The following is a 23,378-nucleotide window of genomic DNA, read 5'->3' as shown; positions in this document are numbered from 1 at the left end:
GGGAGATGGAGGAGGAGGAGTGCTACAAGGGAGGAGGAGAGTGGAGGGATGAGTAAAGGGAAATGGAGGAATGAATGGAGGAAGTGGGGGGGGGGGGTGGGGGGGGTTAAGGGAGCGGTGAGTGGAGGGAAGATGGATGGGAGTGGAGTTAACGTTCCTTCCTCTTGGAGCAGAAATCCCAATTCTCGGATGGTGCCGAATATCTTCAGGCGATGGAGGATGAAGAGATCGACTTGTACAACGAGGAGACATTCGGTGTTGGTGAGCGACAGTGAGGAGGGGGGGGGGGCGGGGGGCGAGGCAGACCCCCCTCAGTCTGAGACCAGGGGTCACCGTGTGTCAGGCTTGTCACCGTCCTGTATCCCCTCCAGTACCGGGCGTCACCGTGCGTTACGTCCCCCGTCCCCTCCCCTCCGGTACCGGGCGTCACCGTGCGTCAGGACCCGCCCCCCCGTCCTCTCCCCTAATTCCCAGCCCTCTCTCCCCCACAGATGGAGACGAATTTACTGATGACGTGGATCTCATGTGTGAGGCGCTGGGGCCGCGGGCGGGGGAGGGGCGGCGAAGCCCCCAGGAGGAGACTGCCTCGCCCATCGGCCCGTCCCCGGTGGAGGGGGCAAGTGCGGCCCGTGAGTGGAGGGGAGCGACGGGTGGCATGGAGTTGAAGGACCCCGCTGTCATGGAGGCAGTTCATGGCCTGCCCAGCATAGAGGTGAGGGGTCAGGGTGGGGCGATGAAATTATGTGGCGTAGATATGGTCAACAGTCTGTACCTTGTTTCCCTGGATGGAAAAATCAAATAGTTGAAAACTTTGGTTGAAAGTGAAAGGGGCAACATTTAAAGGAGATGTTTAAAGAAGATTTTTTTATACACAGAGGGGGGTGAGTGTCTGGATCACACTGACAGGGGTGGTGACGGAGGCAGATACAATAGTGGCATATAAGAAACTTGTGGTGGGGCACATGGAAATGGAAGGGGTGTAAGGATATGGTTCATGTACAGACATGAGATCAGTTTAACTTGACAACATGTTCCGCACATGGGCCGAAGGGTCTGTTCCTGTGCTGCACTCGTCCCTGTTGGATGTGAAAGCTGCTGGTATTGATTCCAAGGTGATCTCTTTCCCCCACCCATCCCCCCCCCCCCCCCCCCCCCCCCCCCCCCCCCCCCCCCCCCCCCCCCCCCCCCTCCGCCCATATCCACCCCCATCCCCCCTCCACCCATCCCCCTCCACCCATCCCCCCCCTCCACCACCCCCCCCTCCACAGAGCGTGGACAGTGCCATCGTGGACACTGGGGACAGCTCTGATTGGGAGGAGTTCAGCATTTCCCAAATGATGGTGAGTGAGTGAGTGAAGCCCCGTCCACCAGCGTCCCGTCACCAACTCGTAAATGCCTGGGGTCCGACACGCCGTACACATGGAGTGAGGCTCCCTCCGCTCACAATCACACTCGCACACTCGCACCTTCACACTTTCCCGGGCGGTCAGACGCACAGTGACTCTCCCTCACGCTGCCACCTTCTCCCTCCCAAGGACCGTGCATTCCTGAGATCGATGGAGGACGGCTCGTTCTTTGGCCCGGGACGCTGCGCTCTCGACGCTGTGCGTTATCCGCTGCCCCGTCCTTTCCCAGGATGCCCGGGAGCAGCAACTCCCAGTTTGGGGCAGAAGAGACTCCTCCTGGGTCTGGCTCGGCTGCCGATGGTGAGGGTCAGTAATTGGTAGTGTCCTCGTCCCCACCAACCCCACCCCACCTCTGTCACCCCCTCCTTCCGACCCCTCCCTCTGCATGTCACACCCTCCAATGGCTAAACCTTTCCCTGTCGATGTTTTCCCCCCCCCCCCCCCCCCCCCCCCCCCCCAGCCTTTGCACCCCTCCCCATCTCTCCATGACCTCCACTCTGCTCTCCCCTCCCTTCTCTGTCTGCACGCCCCCTACCCTGTGCCCCCCCCCCCCCCCCTTACCCGGCTGTCTGTGCCCCCCCTCCACCCAGGCCTCCCATGCTTCCACTCGCCGCTTCACCCCCCCCCCCCCCCCCCCCCTCTCTGCGCGGCCCCTCTTGGTCTCTCTGCCTGCCCCACCTCAGGGCCCTGACCCTCTCTCCCTGTCTCCCAGCCCACAGGTAAGGTTGACTCGCTGCAGTTCCACGGTCCGACGCCTGGACTGGCGGCTGGGACCAAGATGCAGATGAGGTTTGGATCTCCAGCCCCACGTTCCCCTTTCAGCCACTCCCCCCAACTCCTCGAAGCCTACAGGTATGTACACTAGGTGGGGGGGGGGGGGGGGGGGGGGGTACAGGTGTCCCCTGAGAGAACGATAAGGCACACAGCTATTTTTTTCTTTTTAACCAAAAAGTATTTAATCATATTTAAAATAATATTTACAGCACAATATAAAACAAAACAAAAGCCGCCACCACAAGTCGTACGGAAATACTAAGTGAAGCAAATAACTATCCTTCGCTCCATAGATGCTGCCTCACCCGCTGAGATGCTCCAGCATTTTTGTCTACCTTTAATTTTCCAGCATCTGCAGTTCCTTCTTAAACGTACAATATTACAATCCACATCGAGGATAACTTCTGCCCAGTGGTCCCTCCCGGATAGAAACAGTACACAGCTGGGTATTTGTTCTCCCCACAGACCATGGAGCAAGGTGGTCAGCGATGGAGTTAACTTTTAAAGCCTCCCCGTCCCCATAAATGTTTTCATAGAACCTCCCCCTCCCCCCCCCCCCCCCCCCCCCCCCCCCCCCCCCCCCCCCCCCCCCCCCCCCCCCCCCGTTTTAATGGGGATCACACCTTAAATATTTTAATCAGGACCCCCCCTTTAATGTTTTAATGGGCACCTCCCTTTAATATTTATGTACGGACCCCTTAATGTCTCTGTCCCCCATTATTGTTAATGTACCCCCCTGCCATCATTTTCCTAAATATTCTCTTCCCGTTTGCTCAACTGTCGAAAGGTCGTGGGATTTTGAATTCCTCACTCAACCTTGCCCGATCGCTACCTCTCTCTCCGCTGACCAGAATGTTGAAAGTATGACCTTTAAAGGGCCTGTCCCATTTTCACGACATTAATTCACGACCTTTTTTACTCGTGGACATTTTCATCATGCTAGAAAAAAACGCCCCGACCTACTTGATGCCACGAGTACCTGCGACTAGCATCATAGCCTGCTACGTCCCACCTACGACCTTGTGACGACCATGCTGCGAGTATGAGTCGAGGACAAACTCGGCAGAGGTCGTGAAAGTGGGACAGGCCCTTGAGTCTTTCCCACTTCCCTCATTCCTCACTCTGTGCTTGTGCATTCTCTTTAGGTACCTGCACCAGTCCACCACAGCCCGTACACCACTCCTCTGCCGCACTGCTGATTTGGAGAAGGGGTGGGTTTCTTGAGGAACGGGTTGCTTTGTCACACCCCCACCCTTTGTCTCCGCAGGTTCCCAGAGCATGTGGCACAATTCCACCCACAACATCGACGCCTTCTCAGCCAGAGAAAGCAGCGGTTTCAGAGGTGAGTCTGAGAGCGCGGTCAGTGTACGAATATCAGTCAGAGTCGGAGTCAGAGTGGGAGTGGGTCGTACAGATATCCCCCGGGAGTGAGAGGGACGGAGAGACACTGGTCAGTATACAGATATTCCCCTGAGAGAGGGGGCTGGGGAGTCACTGGTCAGTGTACAGGTATCCATCCCCATGAGAGAGAGAGAGGGACTGAGAGACACCAGTCAGGAGAGAGACACGCACGCACACGCAGCAGCAGGGACTTTGCTTTCTCCCCACAACAGCCCATCGAGGAAGGTGGTTGTCGAAGGGATTGACGTCTATGCGAATCTGATGACCGACAAAGAGAAAGCCTGGATCATAAAGTTACAGATGATCCAGCTGCAGAGTGAAAATCCACGTCTGGATGACTATTATTATCAGGTGAAGAGATTAGCGCGGTTAGACGCACCCCCCCCCCCCCCCCCCCCCCCCCATCCTCTCCCCCTCCGCGACCGTTCACCATGGTGGGTCAGAACCCGTTTCCCTCTTCCCCTCACCCCCAGCATCCCCTCCCTCTCTAGGATGGGGCATCATGGTGTCACATCCCCCGCCCATCCCCTCCCCTCCCCCTCTGGGACCAGGCATCATGCTGCAACGGGCCCTACTAACAATGTGATTGACAACAGGAATATTTTCGGAAACTGGAACGGAAACTGAGTGAGATGGAACTCGGGGAGAAGTGGACGAGGGAGCCCCAGAAGTTGGTCACTCCCTACGTTCAGAAGGCAGAGATGTATGATTCTGGTGAGTGCGTCTGGAAGAGTCTGCCCTCGACAGGAAGACGGTGGGAGGGGAGCTTCACTCAACCTGTCCAATCCATGCACCTGTCCAAATATTGTTTAAATGTTGATATAGTACCCAACTTCCTCCTCTGGGAGCTTTTTCCGTGTACCCGCCACCCTCTGTGTGGAGAATGTTGCCACTCAGAATTAAAGATCTTTCTTTTAGGAAGGAGATGAGGAGAAATGTATTTTGTCAGAGTGATGAATCTGTGGAAATCTTTGCCATAGAAGGCTGTAGATGCCAAGTCGGTGGATATTTTTAAGGCTGACATACTGTTGATTTTTGATTAGTTATGGAGAGAAGGCAGGAGAATGGGGGTTAGGAGGGAGAGATAGATTAGCCATGAGTGCATCACACGCTTCATGCTGCCTCGGCAAGGCCAGCAGCGTAACCAAGGACCAGTCTCGCCCCAGTCACTCCCCTTTCTCCCCTCTCCCATCAGGCAAGAGGTGTAGAAGTTCGAACACCTCCAGATGCAGGACAGTTTCTCCCCAGGTGTTATCCGGCAACTGAACCGTCCTCTCATCAGCTAGAGAGCAGTCCTGAACTTCCATCTACCTAATTGGAGACCTTCAAGCCATCTTTAATTGGACATTATCTTACCCAGTGTTTGACGCCTGGGGAAAGAGTCTGACGAACATCTGTCCCTCAGTCACTCCCTTCTCTCTTTCATCCCACAGTCGTTCACATCAAGGGGTCCCTGGGACAAGTCGCCGTGTCGACCTGTTATAGTCCACGCCGTGCCATTGATGTCGTTCACTTGTCTGCTCCGGAAGAGGTGGGTGGGTATTTAGGGGAGAGGTGTGGGCAGGACAGAGCCTGGGAGGGGTGTAGGGGTTGGGGGGGGGGGGGGGGGGAGCTGAGTGGGGGTGGGGCTGTGGGGGGAAGGAGGTCACTGGGATGGGGAGGGGGGGGGGGTGGGGGCAGAGACCGGGTGAGTCGGGACTGGAGATGGCTGGGGTGGGGAGGGGATGTGGAGGCCGGGGGAAGCAGAGATGGGGTGGGTGTGTAAGGGACGGGGAGGAGGTGACAGACTGGGATGGAGTGCAGGGGCCGTAGGGGATGGGGGAGGTAACTGAGTATAATTCTCCTCCCTCCCTCCCTTCCCCCCCCCCCCCCCCATCCCCTCCCCCCCCCCCCCCCCCCCCCCAGGACTGCAGGACCTCGGGACGACCTCGACTCCGGCTGTTGTATCACATCGAGGAGGTGGGGGCAAGATGGTCGCTGCTGGCACGGGGGGAGAGTGGGACAGTGAAGCTGTGTGGGGGGGGGGGGGGGGTAGTGGGGGATGGGTGGGAGTAATGGGGGAGGGGAACGGTGGGGAGGTGAGTGAGGTTGCTGGATATAGGGAGCGAGGGAGCAGGATGGAGGATATGGATTGGGGAAGGGGAGAGTGAGGTGGGAGGGAGATGAGGGGGCGAGGAGATGGGGAGAGAGAGAGTGGAGGGTGTGAGTAAGATGAGATGGGTGAGGCGAGGGATGTGGAGGGTACTGAGTTGATGAGAGCAGAGTTGTCATTTATATGGACTTCGACAAGGCCTTTGACGAGGGAAGCAGGGTAGGCTGCTCTGGAAGGTTAGATGGCATGGAATCCTGGGAGTGCGAGCTGACATGATAGACAATAGGTGCAGGAGTAGGCCATTCAGCCCTTCGAGCCAGCACCACTATTCAATGTGATCATGGCTGATCATCCCCAATCGGTACCCTGTCTTCCTGCTTTCTCCCCATATCCCCCGACTCCTATCTTTAAGGGCCCTATCTAGCTCTTCCCTGAAGTATCCAGATCACCCGCCTCCACTGCCCTCTGAGGCAGAGAATTCCACAGACTCGCAACTTTCTGTGTGATGGTGGAAGGTTGCTAGTGGTTTGGTACCTGGCCTGTTACTATTTGTCATCTACATCAATGATTCGGATGAGAACGTGCATGGCAAGGTAGCAAGTTTGCTAATAATACCCAAGTGGGTGATTTTGCAGATATTGATGGTTGTGAAAAAACTCTGCAGTATCTGGATCGATTGGCCAAGTGGGGGATGGGTGATGGAATTTAATACAGAGAAATGTGAGGGGTTGTATTTCCGGAAGTCTAACATGTAGGATCTAGACGGTGAATGGTGGGGCTCTGGGACTGTTGCAGAGCAGAGGGATCTAGGAGTGCAGGTGGTGGAGTCACAGGTAGATGGGGTGGACAAAAAGGCTTTTGGCACATTGGCTATCATCTGACTGAGTATAGAAGTTGGGAGGTCATGTTACAGTTGTACAAGAAGTTGGTGAGCCTGCATCTGGAGTATTGTATTCAATTTTGGTTACCATGTAATCGGAAAGATGCTGTTAAGCTGGAAAGGGTGCAGAGAAAAAATACGAAGATGTAGCCAGGAGTTGAGGGCCTGAGACGTGGCGAGGTTGGGGCAGGCGAGGACTTTTATTCCTTGGAGTGAGGGAGGTTGAGGGGTAATCTTATGGAGGTGTACAAGATCATGATGATGGATGGGGTGGATGCAGAGACTATTAACCTAATGGTTGGGGAATCGAGAAGCAGGGGGGACATAGGTTTGAGGGGAGAGAGAGGGAGGCTGTGGGGAAGGGAAGGAAGGGGATTGGGAGGAGGGGAGAGGTGCCTGACCAAACATTCTCGCGATCCCGTCTCTCCCTCTCGCTATCCCCATATCCTGTCTCTACTCGCCACCCCCCCCCCCGCCTCTCCCATCCCCACCATCCTTCTTCCCCCGCTCCCCTCTCCCCCCCCCCCCCCCCCCCCCCCCCCCCTTAACAGATGTACAAGAGGCTCCTGGCGTTGGGGGAGATGGAGACTCAGCTACTGTCTCTGCCGGAGGAGGAGATGCTTGGATATCGGGAGCTGAAGGAGCGGCAGCTCAGAGACATCTTCCGGATGCTGTATCTCGGGAGCGAGGGAGAGTGAGTGCCCCGTCTCAGCCGGCAGACCCCCCCCCCCCCCCCCCCCCCCCCCCCCCCCCCCCGTCCCGTCCCCCTCAGGAACCAGGTGTCGTGGTGCGCCAGACGTCCTGTCCCAACGCTCCGTCCTGTTTCCTGCAGGGATCCGTGGTTTTTTCCGGATACTGAGGGTGAGGAAGGGGGTGCAGTTACTTGCCCGACTCTTGCCCATGTTTCAGCCCCCCCACTGCGCTGATGTGTTGGTCTCCATCGCCAGCTTCCTGCGCTCCTCCGCTGAGGACAGTCTGGATGAGGTGAGGAGGGGGGCGATGAGGGAGGGGCGGGGTGAGGAGAGGGGGGCGGTGAGGGAGGAGAATGGAGGGCCGACATGAGTGTGGGTGTTGATGAGCGACGGAAGGGTGGGATGGTGGTGGGGGGATGAGGAGGCTCGGAGGCGGGTGGGAGGGAACAGCGAAGAGGGAGGGGGGTGTGTGAGGAAGGACTGTTTGTTTGCTGTACTAAGTTTATTTCTCTTCCCCCCCCCCCCCCCCCCCACCCAGAGCCTGAGCCCCCTCTTCCCTCTCCCCTCCCTAATGCTGGCCATTCCTGGACTCTCCTTCCCTCAGCTGCTCGCCTCCCTCTCGGCACTGACCAGGGGGTGTGAAGCTTCCCTCCAGCGCCTCCTACAGAGCAAGGTAGGTTCAACCTCCATGACCCTGGCACCCTCTCTCACTCCTGTATGGCACCCTTGGAGGGGAGGTGGGGTGGGGGGCGGGGGGAGTGAGGGTGTTGGTTGTGGCAAAAGAGAGGGAGTGTTTGGCTGCCAGTGACTGGCGGTGTTACACAGCAGTCGGTGTTGGGGCTGCTACTTGTGTTGTACATCGATGGTTTGCGTGATGGAACTGAAGGATTTGTGGGCAGGTTCGAAACGTAGAAAAATAGGTGCAGGAGTCGGCCATTCAGCCCTTTGAGCCAGCACCGCCATTCAATATGATCATGGCTGATCATCTAAAATCAATACCCAGTCCTTGCGGTTTTCCCCCCCATATACTTTGATTCCTTTCACCCGAAGAGTTAAATCTAACTCCCTCTTGAAAATACCCAGTGAATTGGCCTCCATTGCGCTGTGGCAGAGAATTCCACAGACTCGCAACTCTCTGGGTAGTTTTATTTATTTATTTTTTGCATATCTCGGTCCTAAATGGCCTGTCCCTTATTCTTAGACTGATCCCTTGTTCTGGACTCCCCCAAAATCGGTAAGATGTTTCCTGCATCAAGCGTCTCCAATCCCTTAATAATGTTATGTTTCTATAAGATATCCTCTCATCCTAAATTCCAGTGAATACAAGCCCAGTCGACCCATTCTTTCATCATATGTCAGTCCCGCCATCCCGGGAATTAACCTGGTAAACCAACACTGCACTCCCTCCATAGCAATAATGTACTTTCTCAAATTAGGACCAAAATTGCACACAATACTCCAAGTGCTGTCTCACCAGGGCCATGTACAACTGCAGTAACTTGTTCCTAAACTCAAATCTTCTCCCAATGAAGGCCAACATGCCATTGGCTTTCTTCACTGCCTGCTGTACCTGCATACTTACTTTCACCGATGTACAAGGACACCCAGGTCTCGTTGCAACTCCCCTTTTCCTAATCTGACACCATTCAGATAATAATCTGCCTTCCTGTTCTTGCCACCAAAGTAGATAACCCCACATTTCTCCACATTATACTGCATCTGCCATGCATCTGCCCACTCACCCAATTTATCCAAGTCACCCTGCAGCCTCATAGAATCCTCACCGCAGCTCACACTGCCACCCAGCTCTGTGTCATCCGCAAACTTGGAGATGTCACATTTAATACCCTCGTCTAAATCGTTAATATATATATATTGTATTTAACTGGGGTCCCAGTACCGAGCCTTGCGGCACCCCACTAGTCACTGCCTGCCATCCTGAAAAGGACCGTGTTAATTTCTACTCTTTGCTTGCTGTCTGCCAACCAGGAATCCGAGGGGTAAGTTTTTTTACACAGAGGGTGGTGGGTGTATGGAACAAGCTGCCAGAGGAGGTAGTTGAGGCTGGGACTATCCCCATCGTTTAAGAAACAGTTGGACAGGTACATGGATAGGACGGGTTTGGAGGGTTATGGACCAACAACAGGCAAGTGGGACTAGTGTAGCTGGGACTTTGTTGGCCAGTGTGGGCGAGTTGGTCCGAATGGAGGGAGAGGGGGAGCCATATCTTTGTCCATGCTGATCACAATCATTCTCAGTCCTCCCATCCTGCTCTTCCCCCTACAGTTCACTATCTCCTATCTCTACGCTCTGCTCAGCCATGGTGGGACCCTCCTCTCCCTCGTCTGTCCCGCCCGCGATGACGTGAAGAAGTGGTGAGTGTTGCCGGGGTGGTGGCCCCTGTGGGGGGGGGTGGTGGATTGGGGAGAGACCCCAGAGTTGGAGGGGAGACGAGGCGTTACCCCTGGGCTATGTCTTCCTCCCTCCCCCTCTGCCTGTCCTTGGGGCTGAGGTGCTGGGTTCCATCGCTGCCCCTCCCAGAGAACCCATGCCCACGCAAGTAGGAAATGCCCAGGCTCCGCAACCGGCCTACGGGCCTTGTCTCGCAGGAAAGGCCCAGGCTCTGTTCCTGACCTCGGCCTCTGGCTACCAGGCCGGGAGGGGTGGGTCTGGGTGGTGGGGGGGGGGGGGGGGGGGGGTCTGGGGTGGGGGGGGGGGGAGGGTCTGGGTGTGGGGGGGGGGGGTGGGGTGGTGAGAGTGTGTGCTTGGGAGGGGGTGGTGGGGGTTGGCATTAATGAAGCGTCTAACACTGCCATTTGCCCCTCATGAGGACGGACCTGGTCTTCGTGGTGGCCCGGGAACTCTCCCTGATCCCAGAGTCGGAACTTGCTGAGCCGCTGGAGCTGCCCAGTAACCTGCTCCCCCTCTTCTGCCGACATCTCCAGCCACAGATGGCCCACCGACTGCAGGGCAAGATCCTGTACGTGTCAAAGAGACGGTGAGGGGTGTAGGGGCTGGAGTGGAGGGGGTTACAGGGATAGGGAGGGTCGTACGTTCCGTAGGGTAGGGGTCACAGAGGTGGGGAGGAATGTGGTGGCCAGAGGGGAGGGGGCTAGTGGCCGGAGGGAAGGGATGAGGGGGTGACTGAGGGGGGGAGGGGCCGAAGGGGAGGGGGTGAAAAATGGGGAGGGGTGTAGTGACCGGAGGGGTGAAGTGACTGGAGGAGAGGGGGCTACAGAGGTGGGGAAGGGGTAGGGTCTGGAGTGGGTGTGGGAGGCAGGCAGGGGACAGAGGTGGAACAGTGTCTAACTCTCTCTCTCTCCCCCTCCCACAGCTCCAGGGTATCTGTCCCGTCGCCTCCCGCTGACCCGTGAGATGGGCCAACCCCCACCCCCCTCAGTCCGGAGTGCGGGGGAGGAGGAGCTGTGAGGAGCTTTCCTTCCCCCCCCCCCCCCCCCCCCCCCCCCTTCACCCTATTGGCTGGACCACGTACTCTATGGAATAAAACACTATTTACCTGCACTCTAGACCTGTGTCTATCTTGGGCCCGGGTTGGTCAAAACATGGGGAGAGACCCCCATCTCTGGGGGAATTGGGGGCGGGGCATGCGAAAACTGGGGGCGGGGCATGTGAAAACTGGGGGCGGGGCATGTGAAGAGTGGGGGCGGGGCATGTGAAAATCCTGAGCATTTTCAGTTCTGTGCCTCTTGCCTCGTGGGAGAGTGGAGAAGAGGGAATGTCCAGGGTGAGACTGATGCTGGTGGTCGTGCTGAGGCAGCAAGTTGTGTAGATGGAGTCAATGGAAGGGAGGTCAGTTTGCGTGGTGGTCTGGGCTCTCTGCAGTTTCTTGCGCTGTTGGATGCAGCTGTTCCAAAACCATGCGGTGATGGATCTCGATGAAATACTTCCGACAGCACATCTTTAGAAGTTGGTGAGAGTTGTTGGGGACATGCTGAACTTCCAAAGCCTTCTATGGAAGTAGACGCATTGATGTGCTTTCTTGGCCATGGCTTCAATGTGGCTGGTCCAGGACAATTTGCTTGTGATATTTATTCCCAGGAACTTCTACCATCAATCTATGCTGCGGTGCGTGTATCACTTTGGTTCCTGAAGTCGATCACCGTCTCCAGAGTCTTGCTGACATTGAGGGAGAGCTAGATTCCTTGGCATACAGTTGAGGTTACAAATCATCTTTAGTTAAAAGTAGCTGTGTGACATCTCACTGCTGTTCAAAGCAGCAAACGAGACTCTTGCAGCAAACGGCATTCTTCTCTTCTGAAATGTTATTGCACAGTTCAAATAGTTGTCCAATCATTCCTGTGGATCTAGCATGCAAACTACATGAGTGGTTAAAAAGGCTTTTGGCACTTTGGCCTCATCAGGCAGCGTATAGAAGATAGACACAAAATGCTGGGGTAACTCAGCGGGCCAGGCAGCATCTCTAGAGAAAACAAATGGGTGATGTTTCAGGTCGAGATCATTTTTATTGTAAATCCTGGCTGAAATGGAGCCGGAATTGAACCAAAATTTAGCAGAGGATTCGTGCATTTCAAGGCCATTTTGGTCAAGTCTGTATTTCTGTGTATAAAAAGCCACAAGCTGCTGACTGGTGCCAGGAAGTCTAGGTCCCAGACCAATGTTGCAGATAAGAAATGTCTTCAATTGTCAGTATGAATGAGATTCTTGCAGAGGACCTCCAAAGTATTGTAAATGCATGAGTTTGATTGGATTGCTGCAAAATAAATTGTCAATAATATAAATAATGTTGCAAGACAGTTACCCTGCTGTTTGTTGATTGGCCAAAGTGTTAAGCCCTGGCAGGATTGTTTTGAGTTCCAGGGTAAATGTTGCATTATTCAGTTAGTTAGCTTCCTTCCAGAAGCTTCTCCAAGAAACAATGTATGGGAGACTCTGTAATTGGTTTGGGGAACTGTCAATACTGTATTGATGTAATAAATATGTTTGATTGGATTGTAAAGAGACCTATAAAAGGTAACCTCCATTTTAGATTGATGTCGATCTTCTGGAAGAGCGCTTGGGACTGCGTGACCTTTTGGAGTGTATCTGCTTGCACGAGGCTGAAGGGCTTGGCCAGGCAGAGACAAGGATTGAACCCACGATGGTTTAGATATTGTATAGGGGAATTTGCTGTTCAATCCAAATGTGCAACCTCACATTTATCTATATTATACTGCATCTGCCACGTATCTGCCCACTCACTCAACCTGCCCAGGTCACCCCCTGCAACCTCCTAACATCCTCTTCACAGTTCACACTGCCACCCAGCTTTGTGTCATCCGCTCCGCAAACTTGCTAGTGTTGCTCCTAATTCCCTCTTCCAAATCGTTAATGTATATGGTAACCAGTTGCTGCCCCAACACCGAGCCTTGCGGCACTCCACTCGCCGCTGCCTGCCATTCTGAAAAGGATCCGTTCACTCCTACTCTTTGCTTCCTGTCTGTCAACCAATTTTCTATCCACGTCAACACCCTACCCCCAATACCATGTGCTCTAATTTTAGTCGCTTCTTTATAAGCACATCCACATTCCTTCTTTAAGGCGAGGTTTGTTTCCTTCATCATCCTTTAATTCCAAGCTTCAAAGCTGCTTTCTGCCAATTCGCCATTATTGCAGCCTCTCTGCATTCTCTTAATCCTTCATAATATTGTCTCCATAGCCCAATAAGTTCCTTTGCTATGTCATTTTGTCAACATTGCCTAATAATTTTCTCAATCTATCTCATGCCCTCCAGTGTTCCAACCCCTCCCTCTGGGTCACAAATCAACTCCTAATTTTTTTTATTCAACGCTCCTCGAAAAATATCTCAAATTTTCTGCTTTCTTATGGAACTCACTGCAAACTAATTGCAATGGGCTTTATGGGTCTTCCATAGTATTTCTCTCTCTCTATATGGTTTCCCATTGTTACTAACAATGGACACAATATCTCAAACTATTCGCACTGAACTATTCACAAATTCCTAAGATGTTCGTTCACAAACAATGGCCAAAATATAGTTGGGTGGTAATACTAATATGCGAGGGCAGATTGAATTCAAGAATGTGGTGTTGGGTCTCTTGAAGGAGGATAAATGCTCAAAGCCCGATTCCATGTTATAGAGAGTGGCAAGTGAACAGACTGCAGGACTTTAATGAAGATTATCTCCAGACACAGGCGAGGTCTCGGAGGTTGAAGCAGCCCCCAATTATATTCCTTTGTTAAAGAAGGAAAGTGAAGATAAAATTAATGGATCACATCGCTGGCATGGAAACTATTTGAGACGTTTCTCTGCGATAGGATTTATTCGGCATGGCTTAGTCGGTGGTGGATCATTTTAGATGAACCTGGTTTGGTTTTCTGAAGACCCTAACCCTCGGATTCACCTGACAGGGCAGGTGTACATCTCCTGCGGTCGTTGGGGAACACCATGCACGTTGAGTGGTCTGGGATGAGAGATCCAAGTAGTTACTGAGACGATGATCTCCACGTGACGTTGAAAGAGGAAGTGATGGAGAAATATGATTGGTGGTGGAATCGTGCTCAACTTGGCAGGAATGTAGGGGAATGATTTGTTGGTTGCGAAGGCGGTTGTGGGGATAGGTGAGGGGCAGGAGACCACTGGCACTGTTGCATTTGTGATGAGGTGGAGTGAGTGTAGAACTACGGGAGATAGAGGAGACAAGAGTTGGACTCCATTTACAACCGCAGTGAAGTATCTACGTTTACTGAAGTAAGAGAATATCCACATTTCCTAGATTGGAAAGCCTCGTGCTGATAGGAGACATGGGGTATTGATTAAGGGTTGACATCCTTGCAGAAGGCAGAATGAGAGTATAGTCAAAGCTGCTTGGGAGTCATTCCGTTTGTAATAGACATCAGAGAATTACATGCCAAATCTTGCACTTCCAGACAACTTGTTTAATTCTGTTTATAGTATTCCTTTAGGAGTGGTTTCTCTGTCAGAAAGTCACTGGATCTTGGACTTTCTGACAGAGAGACCGCAGTCAGTCCGTGTTGGCAAGAACACTTCAGGCTCGATCACGCTGAGCACCGGCTCCCCTCAAGGCTGTGTGCTCAGCCCGCTGTTGTTCACACTGCTCACACATGACTGTGCTGCCAGATTCAGGGACAATAAAATCATAAAGTTCGCGGACGACACTACAGTGGTGGGACTCATCAGTGGAGATGACGAAACAAGGTACAGGGGGGAAGTAGAACAACTGGTGGACTGGTGCGGCAAAAATAACCTGGAATTGAATGTCGACAAAACTAAGGAGATGGTTGTCGACTTCAGGAGGGCGCAGCCAGAGCATACACCGCTCAACATTAGTGGCACTGCAGTGGAGAGAGTGGAGAGCATAAAGTTCCTCAGTGTGCAGATAACGGACAACCTCACCTGGTCCAGGAACACCACTGGGACCGTCAAACGGGCCCATCAGCGACTGCACTTCCTGAGGAAACTAAAACAGGCCTCACTCCCCACCAACATCCTCAGGACTTTCTACAGGGGCACGGTGGAGTCTGTACTCACGTACTGCATCAATATGTGGTACTGCACCTGCAACTGCTCGGACAGGAAGGCTCTGCAGAGGGTAGTGAGGGGAGCAGAGAGGATTATTGGCGTCTCCCTACCCTCGGTACAAGAACTGTTCCAGAGCCGCTGTCTGAAGAAAGCACAGAGAATTGCCAAGGACAAACTGCACCCCCTCCACACACACCTGGATCTCTTGCCATCAGGCAAGAGATATCGAAGCATCAAAGCCCGGACTACGAGGCTGCTAAACAGCTTCCTACCACAGGCGGTGAGGCTGCTAAACAGTCACTCTGCACTCACAGTCACTTGACTTGACTCTGCGGCTGGCACGGACACTTTAATAACTGGCACTGGCCACTCGAATCAGCGGCCCCGGACATTTTTTTATGATTGGTTTACTGTATTTTAACATTGTGTTTTTTACCTGATTTTAACTATTTATTCTGTTCCATCAGGGACTGGATTGTTTTTTTTTTAGTGTTATTATGTGAGAAGTGTTTTAAATTTCATGTGCGATGCTCCGCTATTCACTGGGAAACGTCTTTTCATTTTGCACTGTATTTGTTGCTTGCAAGATGACAATAAAGGTTGATTGATTGATTGATTGATTGATTGTTTGAATTGCACAATGGTAAAATAATAGCAACTTGTAATAAAGGGTTTTGGTTGTCTGTCCCACCTGGCCTGTCCTGTCCCACTTCGGCGAATCTTTAGGCGACTACAGGAGACTATGCAGGTGGTGGTCTCTGGCGAGTCTCCTTCATGGTCACGAGGAGTTCCCGTATTCTGGGAACTAGTCGCCGCCTCAATTTTTTTAACATCGTTGAAATATTTTCTGCGACCAAAAATTGGTCACCACGGAGAAAATCGCTAATCCTGCAGTTGTAGTGGGGTCGCCATGTAGTTGTATGTAGTCGTAGGTAGTTTTAGTTAATCACCTTAGTTAACCGGTCATTTTCATTGTCCCATTGGGGTAAAAAAAACGTGAGCATGAGTTTTCAGAACCAAGGATAATCGACTGGTAATGTTAAATGTCCGCCAAACTTCACAGCCGTGTATCTCTGGCTTATTAAAAGGTGTTTCCACTCCTTCTCCCCCCTTCTTCCCCTCCCTCTCTTTTAAAGGACTTGCCATACACAGTGCTCGCCGTCTAATTCGTCCTGTTCATCGCGGTGTGTGTGTCTGTATCACCTTGGTTTTGCACCATGTGAATGGCTGACACCGGTCCCCCCCCCCCCGCTTGCCCTGGCCCCCGCCTTTGCGGTGTGTGTGTGTGTGTGTTCCACTCTGATGTCGCCGTTCCAGTTCCCGTTTTTTCAGGCCAGTGCCGGCAACTTGACAGTCGCTGGCGGTCCGCTGAAAAATGGCCGAGGGGACAGGAAGTGGGACAGGTGTACATTTCACATCGCGATCGTCTCCTGCAGCTCGGCGGTCCGCGTGTCACCTGCCCATGACCTTTCAGAGCAGCCGCATGCTGGGAAGCTTATCAAAGACATTGCTGATGCCCGTGTAGACTGCATCTACGACACTGTTACACATGAGGCGATGGAATGTTTCAAGTAAGCCTTTATCAAAGTGGAGTTTGGGGGAGGGGAGTTGAAATGGGAGATGGAGTACCATTTTTTTTCTCTCTCTCTCTTCGCTCTCTCTACATTTCCCTATTAATCAGAAGGCGACCGAGATACGCCTCGGTCACTGGGGATTCCCGAATCGGGCTCCGGCTCGCCTCCAACTTCCGGCTCGATCCTCATGGAAAAGTCGAGGGCGGTGAAGTTCTGCGTGAAGGACCCCAGGGAGATCACGTCGACAAACGGGCAGAGATACAGAGGGAGGGTCTCCTCGGTGATTCCTCCGCTCGCTTCAATCAGCAGGGTCGGGAACTCTTCCTTCAGAGCCCGTGCCGTCTCCCGGACGTCCTGTTGGGGGAAAAACACCACAGTTCACAGCCACTGGAGCGGGCGTTTGGACCCACAATGACACTGCCCAACATGACGCCAAGTTGGACTGATCTGCTTTGCCTGCACGCACGTGAGACATACCCCTCAGTATCCCAAAGCCTCAGAAACGCTCCTGTTGTATCTGCCACCAAAATAATCCCTGACAGCTCGTTACAGGCACCCACCGCCTTGGGCGATTTCACGAAAGGTCACTGGAGCGTAGATCCGCACCCACGTACGTGACCGAAAATCCCAACTGGAGTACATGCTATACATCCGGTACATGTTAGTGAATGGGAAAACATGCACTTTCCCACCCGTTAAAAACATCGAAAACGGCCAGTTTTTGAGCTACAATTTACTGTGCCAGTCGGGGTGACCGTGAGGCACAGCTAAAGTGAGTCAATAGTGCCTTACTTTTGATGAAATTCAGCGAGCAAACGCAATAATTCCCGATATTTTGGATCTTTAAATCTCCACGGCAAATGTCCGCTGGTCACTTCCGCTGGATTTGCACCTTCAGCTCCCTCTTTAATTTACCTTAGTTTCTATCTTTTCTTTCGACTGTAAATCTAGGTAGCTCACGGTCACCCCGACTGGCACAATAAATTGCAGCTCAAAAACTGGCCGTTTTCGATGTTTTTAACGGGTGGGAAAGTGCGTGTTTTCCCCATTCACTAACATGTACCGGATGTATAGCATGTCCTCCACTTGAGATTTTCAGTCACGTGGGTACGGATCTACGCTCCAGTGACCTTTTGTGAAATCACCCTATAGACTTGTGTTTTAGGCTCATTGGCTTGGTAACATTGTAAATTGTCCATAGTGTGTGTAGGATAGTGTCATCCCTGGTCGGTGCAGACTGGGCTGGCCGAAAGGCATGTTTTCACGCTGTATCTTGCACGAGAGTGTATAACATTCTGACTGTCTTCTGAGTGTCTACCCTATCTACATCCCGTGTACTTGTGTATAGTTTTATCAGGTCCCCGCTGAACCACGGTTGCTCCAGAGAAAACTAACCCAGTTTGCCCATATGTGTGTGTGTCTCTCTCTCTCCCTCTCTCCCACGGACTCGCTCTCAGACACACAGTCTACGTGTCTCTCACACATTTGCAAACAGTTACAGTCTCTCTCTCTCTCTGACCCACACACTCACACACTCTCTCTCACACAAACTCACACACAGTATCTCTCTCCACACAGGTACACAGCGACACAGACACATTCACAGGTAGCCTCTCCCTCACCCAACGTTCGACCTCCTGACCACCCACGCAGGGGACACAGATACAGACACACACCACCGTCCCGACATAACATAGACAACCTCCCGCTGACACATGCGAGTCCAACATGAGCCCGGACAAAGGGGTGAAGTGGGTTCCACCTACCTGTGGAGTGAGGTTGTCCAGCATCACGATGTCGGCATGGGCCCGTGCGGCCTGACGAGCTTCTTCTAGCGAACTCACCTCCACTTCGACCTTGCAGAAGATGCCGGCGAAGGCTCGGGCATCTCTAACAGCCTGAGAATAGAGGAGGGCATGGAGTCGTACAGCGTGAAACAGTCACTCTGGTCCACTTGCCCATTACGGCCACCATGTCCCAGCTACTATAGTGCCATCAGCCTGCGTTTGGTCCTACAAACCTCCAAACCTGGCCTGTCCATGTACCTGTCTGGGGAGAGGATTGTATATATGACGCCTGGTCCCGGAGGGGATTCGGACACTTGTCTCACCCGATATTTCCCACCTCCTTTATCTCCACCCCCCCCCTGGCCCCGTCTTCCCCTCCATGTCTCCTCTCCCATCCTTCTTCTTCCCTTCCCTTGCCTGTCATGGCGTCATAGAGATAGAGTGTACAGTGTGGAAAGAGGCCGTTCGGCCCATCTTGCGCACACTGGCCAACATGTCCCAGCTACACTAGTCACACCTGCCCATATCCCTCCAAAGCTGTCCTATCCATGTACCTGTCTAACTGTTTGTTACACGTTGGGATAGGACCTGCCTCAACCACCTCCTCTGGTAGCTTGTTCCATACACCCACCACCCTGTGCGTGACAAAGTTGTACCTCAGAGTCCTATTCAACCCTCCCCCCTTTCCCCTTCACCATAACCCCCCCTCTCCTCTCCCCTCTTTCCCCTGTCCTCTATTTTAATGTTCTGCCCTCGACCCGTTCCCCTTTCTCCCTCCTCGTTTACCTTGTCTACGTCCCCCACCACGGCTAGATGGTTGTCCTTCACCATGATGAGGTCTCCCAGCCCCAGTCGGTGAGGTTGAGCACCGCCCACCGCCATGGCGTGTTTCTCCAGCAAGCGGAGTCCCGGCGCCGTCTTCCTGGTGCCGGCCAGCGCTCCCCGCCACCCCAGGGACGAGGCTCGCTCCGTGGCCCTCCGGCACACCGTGGCGATGGCCCCGGCCCGGCCCAGGAGGTTGAGAACGGGCCTCTCGGCTAACAAGAGGTGCCGGGCTGGCCCCCAGATCTGGGCTACCGGACACGTGTCGCCGATCCACTCTCCCTCCGTCCGCAGCCAGTTTGCCCTCAGTCCCAGCTCCTGGAAGACAGCCGCCGCAAACGGGGTCCCGGCCAGCACTCCCGGAGACTTGAGCAGGATCGTGGCCAGTCGCCGCCCCTCTCCCACCACCGCCCCTGCCCAGTCAAAGTGTGGGCAGTCTTCCAGCAGACAGGAGCGGGCCAAGCGGCGAAGGGCCGTGGGCGAGAGGAGATGGGACGGGTCCAGAGAGTGGTCCATGGCGAGTCTGGGGAAGAGAAGGGGGGGAGGGGGTTGAATGGGTTAATATGACACTTGACCAATACTCGCTGGAGTTTAGAAGGATGGGAAGGGGGGGGGGGGTGGGGGGGGCGCTCATTGGAACTTAAGGGCCTGTCCCACTTACGTCTCTTTGGCACGCAAATTATGCGACCCCGTTCTTCCCCTGGAGGAATAGAAAGAATAGACAGATAGGCTCGAAGGGCCGAATGACCTACTCCTGCACCTATTTTCTATAGAGGGGGAGAAAGGGAAAAAGAGATTGGGAGATAATGGGAAGGAGGGGGGGTTAATGTGGGAGAGGGATTGGGGAGACAGAATGGGGGAAAGGAAGGGGGAGCGAGAGAGAGAGGGGAGAGAGGAGGAAGTAGAGGGAGGGATGAAGAGAGGGAGAGTAGCACAGATAGAGAGAGAAGGAAAACAAAGATGAGTAGCGGGTAGAGAGCTCGTAAATGCAAGGTTATAGGAGCAGAGTTAGGCCGTTTGACCCATCAATTCTATTCCGCCAATCAATCATGGCTATCTTTCCCTCTCAACCCCATTCTCCTGCCTTATCCCCATAACCGCAGACAGTCTTACTAATCAATATAAGATAGAGAGAGAGAGAGAGAGAAGGGGGGGGGGGCTGGTAAATCAGCACAGATCCATATCAAATCTTTCCCCCTTCACCTTAAACCTCTGTCCTCTGGTCCTCGATTCACCTACTTTGGGCAAGAGTCCCTCTCTGTGCATCTACCCGATCTATTCCTCTCATGGTTTTATACAGTTGATAGGCACAAAATGCTGGAGTAACTCAGCGGGACACGCAGCGTCTGTGGAGAAGGAATAGATGACGTTTCGGGCCCTGACCCTGTAAGATCACCCCTCATCCTCCCGAGCTCCAAGGAATAGAGTCGCAGACAATGGGTTATAAAGTAGAATTGGGGCAGAGAAAGATGGGGGAACTGGATAGAGGAGGGGGTGGGGAGTGAGTGAGGGGAGGGAGAAGGTGTGGTGGAGATAGATGGAGAGATAATGAGCCCATGAGAGAGGGAGTGCGGGAGGGGGAAGCGAGACCCCAATCATCTGTCTTCACCTTGGAACTGTGCAAGGGCACCAGTCGGCATCACTGGTAAACATATTCTGCTGATAAAGGAGGGTCCTTCATGCTCCTTGCGGATACATTAAGTTATTCGGACAGAGTCAGTGCCCCAGCAAGATTGGGGAGTAGAGGGACAGAAGGAATGGTAAAGGGCGCATGATATGGCGAGGATGTTTCCATTGGTGGGAGAGTCTAGCACTAGAGGTCGCAGCCTCATCAATAAAGGACGCTCCTATAGGAAGGCAATGAGATGGAATTGATTTAGTCGGAGGATTGGAGAGGAAGAGAAAGAGTCGAGGAGAGGGAATGGGAGAGATTGAAAGGCGGAGTGAAGAAGAGAGGGAGGGGGGTGGAAGGGAAGAGAGGGGGTTGAAAGACTCGATCCTCGGCCTCTCTCTTCGATTGCGTAAGGTCATGGACAGTCCGTACCATGGTAAACACTGACTGACGATAAGGGAGAGAGCAAAGGTTGAGTCTATGGTGTGTAGGACCCGTCCTGAGACCTTGCAGACCTAGAGAGAATTGAACAGCGGAGAGGGAGAGGCAAGGGGTAGGGAGAGGGGGGGGAGAGAGAAAACAAGAGAGACAGGGAGAGACGGGGGGGGGGGTATTCGAGAGGGAGATAGAGAGGGCAAGAGAGTTGGGGAGGGAGAGGGGTTGAAGAACTCGATCCTCTGCCTCTATCTCGCATTCAGTATACAGGTAAACACTCAGTGGTGATAAGCAAATGCAAAGATTCCTATCAAATCCTCCCCCCCCCTTCACCTTAACCCTTTGTCCTTTAGTCCTCGATTCACCCTTTCTGGACATGAGAATGCCTGTACCCAATCCATTCCTCTCATTATGTTATATAGATGAGAGACACAAAAATGCTGGAGTAACTCAGCGGGACAGGCAGCATCTCTGGAGAGAAGGCATGAGTGACGTTTCACTCCTCATCCTCCTGAGCTCCAATGAATAGAGTTCCAGCCTGTTTAATCTCTGCCGGCAGCTCTGTCCATCTCGCCCAGGCAACATCCTCGTAAATCCTCTCTGTGTGCCCTTTGCAGTTTGACAACTCGAGTGAGTGGGGGTGAAGATAGTGATTTGTAAAGTGGGATTGGGGCAGAGAAAGATGGGGCAGTGGGATAGAAATGGTGGAGAGAACGAGGGAGTGGGGAGAGAGGGGGGAGGGAGATGGATGGAGAGGCAGCGAGCGCAGAAGAGAGGGAGAGACGGGGTGGATGGGGAGAGAGATAGTATGGGGACGGAGCGAGACCGTCCAGTCTTCACCTTGGATTGTGTAAGGGGCAAAGACAGTCGTTACCACTGGTAATCATATTCTGGTGATAATGGAGGCCAAAGGGTATCCCCTTAGTGCCCAGTGGAGACGCCTAAAGCTATTCGGACCGAGGGAGAGCCCCTGTAAGATCAAGAAGAGAGGGTGAGAGGGGATGGCAAAGTGTGGATGTGGAGAAGATGTTTCCTACAGTGGGGGAGTCTAGGGCTAGAGGTCATAGCCTCAGAATTAAAGGACGTTCCTTAAAGCAGGAATTTCTCGAGACAGAAGTTGGTGAATCTGTGGAATTCTTTGCCACAGAAGGCTATGGAGGCCGTCGATGGATATGCAAGTGTCCAGTGATAGATGGATTGGTGGTTAGTACGTGTGTCTGGGGTTGTGGGGACCAGGCTGGAGAATGGGGGTTAGCAGGGAAGGAGATAAACCAGTTTTTGAATGGCGGAGTAGACTTAATGGGCCGAATTACCTTATTCTACCCCAACCATGGGTGTCCCTTGTGACCAGAGAGGCGCAGAGAATGAATAGATGGGTTGGCAGAGAATGAGAGAGGAAGAGGGGGAGTCGGGGAGAGGGACGGGGAGAAAGGCGCTGTGGAGAGAGCGAGAGAGTGAGACAGGGAGAGAGAGAGAGGGGGGGAGAGGGGGTGGGAAGAGAGAGGGGGAGGAAGAGAGAGAGGGAGAGACAAAGAGAGAGAGAAGGGGAAGAGAGAGAGAGAGAGAGAGAGGCGGGTATCTCACCTTCCACACACACAAGACGGTCGCGATGCAGACTGAAGCACTCCTGTATAATCAACTCCTTTAACTCCCAGTTCTAACTCTTTAAACCCCACCTGAACTCTTTATCTCCCACCCTCCTGTTCCCTCTAACCCGCCCCCACTCACCCTCTAATCACGCCTCTCCCTGGCCACCTTGTTCAACCTTTGGAACATCTAAATCTTGCTCTGTCTCTATTGCTGACCACTTCATTCTCACATGTCTGAGCTTGTTTCCCCCTATCGTAACTCCCTTCCCCTCTTCCCTGCTGCTCTTTCCCCTTCATTCCCAATCCTCTATCCATCTGCCCTCTTGTCCCTCTCGTTACCTTCTCCACCCTCTCCTCCTCCCCTTCCTCATCACTCTCTCCCTCCAACCTCCTACATCTCTCTCCCTCCCTCTCCCGTACTCTCCTTCTCACCCACTCTCCCCCTCGCTCCCTCTCTGTCATTCTCACTCTCTCACTCTCCCCTCTCTCTCATCCTCTCTGTGTGTGTGTCTCTCTCTCTCTGCACATCTGAACCATCCCTGTCTCTCTGTCGGTCTCAACCTCCGATCCATGAGATTGCACACTGCCGCTTGAGCCCCCGTCCCCGTCTCACCCCTTCTCATCCTTTACTGCTCTCCCCTGGCTCCCACCCCACCAGCCGGGAGTGGGGGAAACACATGGAGTAGGGAGGGGAATGGGGAGAGATGGTGTAGAGAGAGAGAGAGAGAGGGAATGGGGACAGAGAGAGGAACTAAGGGGGCAGAGACAAGGGGTGTGAAATGGGAGAGTGAA

The 23,378-nt window shown here is 53.3% G+C and overlaps 2 protein-coding genes across 3 annotated transcripts; one reads left to right on the top strand and one right to left on the bottom strand.

Annotated features, from left to right (window-relative positions):
• The first annotated feature begins 3,783 nt into the window (after positions 1-3,783).
• Positions 3,784-10,678, top strand: LOC129708220 (protein PAT1 homolog 2-like). Its single transcript, XM_055653853.1, has 7 exons — positions 3,784-3,932; positions 4,178-4,295; positions 5,015-5,116; positions 7,386-7,537; positions 9,532-9,620; positions 10,076-10,225; positions 10,580-10,678. Exons 1-7 carry the CDS (start codon positions 3,843-3,845, stop codon positions 10,617-10,619), a joined length of 741 nt encoding a protein of 246 aa, XP_055509828.1. The 5' UTR covers positions 3,784-3,842; the 3' UTR covers positions 10,620-10,678.
• A 5,656-nt stretch (positions 10,679-16,334) lies between these two features.
• Positions 16,335-22,693, bottom strand: LOC129708500 (nicotinate-nucleotide pyrophosphorylase [carboxylating]-like). 2 transcript variants are annotated; one of them, XM_055654326.1, is made up of 4 exons: positions 22,582-22,693; positions 18,915-19,473; positions 18,108-18,239; positions 16,335-16,695 (listed from the first exon to the last, which is right to left on the bottom strand). In XM_055654326.1, the coding sequence occupies exons 2-4, from the start codon at positions 19,464-19,466 to the stop codon at positions 16,441-16,443; spliced, it is 939 nt and encodes a 312-aa protein (XP_055510301.1). In that variant the 5' UTR covers positions 19,467-19,473; positions 22,582-22,693; the 3' UTR covers positions 16,335-16,440. The 2 variants fall into 2 exon arrangements, with proteins under 2 accessions (XP_055510301.1, XP_055510300.1); XM_055654325.1 differs by lacking the exon at positions 22,582-22,693 and adding an exon at positions 21,331-21,454.
• Between the last annotated feature and the right edge of the window lie 685 nt (positions 22,694-23,378).

This window comes from Leucoraja erinacea, chromosome 23, assembly GCF_028641065.1.
Source record: "Leucoraja erinacea ecotype New England chromosome 23, Leri_hhj_1, whole genome shotgun sequence".
Classification (NCBI taxonomy): domain Eukaryota; kingdom Metazoa; phylum Chordata; class Chondrichthyes; order Rajiformes; family Rajidae; genus Leucoraja; species Leucoraja erinaceus.
The sequence above is the reverse complement of the archived record's forward strand: the minus strand, read 5'-3'. Positions and strand labels throughout refer to the sequence as shown.

Coding starts and splice junctions, on each gene's coding strand:
- LOC129708220 (XM_055653853.1), top strand. CDS start 3,843: ATGACCGACAAAGAGAAAGCCTGGATCATAAAGTTACAGATGATCCAG. Junction 9,621..10,075: donor CGCGATGACGTGAAGAAGTG/GTGAGTGTTGCC, acceptor GCCCCTCATGAG/GACGGACCTGGTCTTCGTGG. Junction 10,226..10,579: donor CGACTGCAGGGCAAGATCCT/GTACGTGTCAAA, acceptor CCCCTCCCACAG/CTCCAGGGTATCTGTCCCGT.
- LOC129708500 (XM_055654325.1), bottom strand. CDS start 21,407: ATGAGAGGAATGGATTGGGTACAGGCATTCTCATGTCCAGAAAGGGTG. Junction 18,240..18,914: donor TGGTGGGGGACGTAGACAAG/GTAAACGAGGAG, acceptor CTCTATTCTCAG/GCTGTTAGAGATGCCCGAGC. Junction 16,696..18,107: donor TGGACAACCTCACTCCACAG/GTAGGTGGAACC, acceptor TTCCCCCAACAG/GACGTCCGGGAGACGGCACG.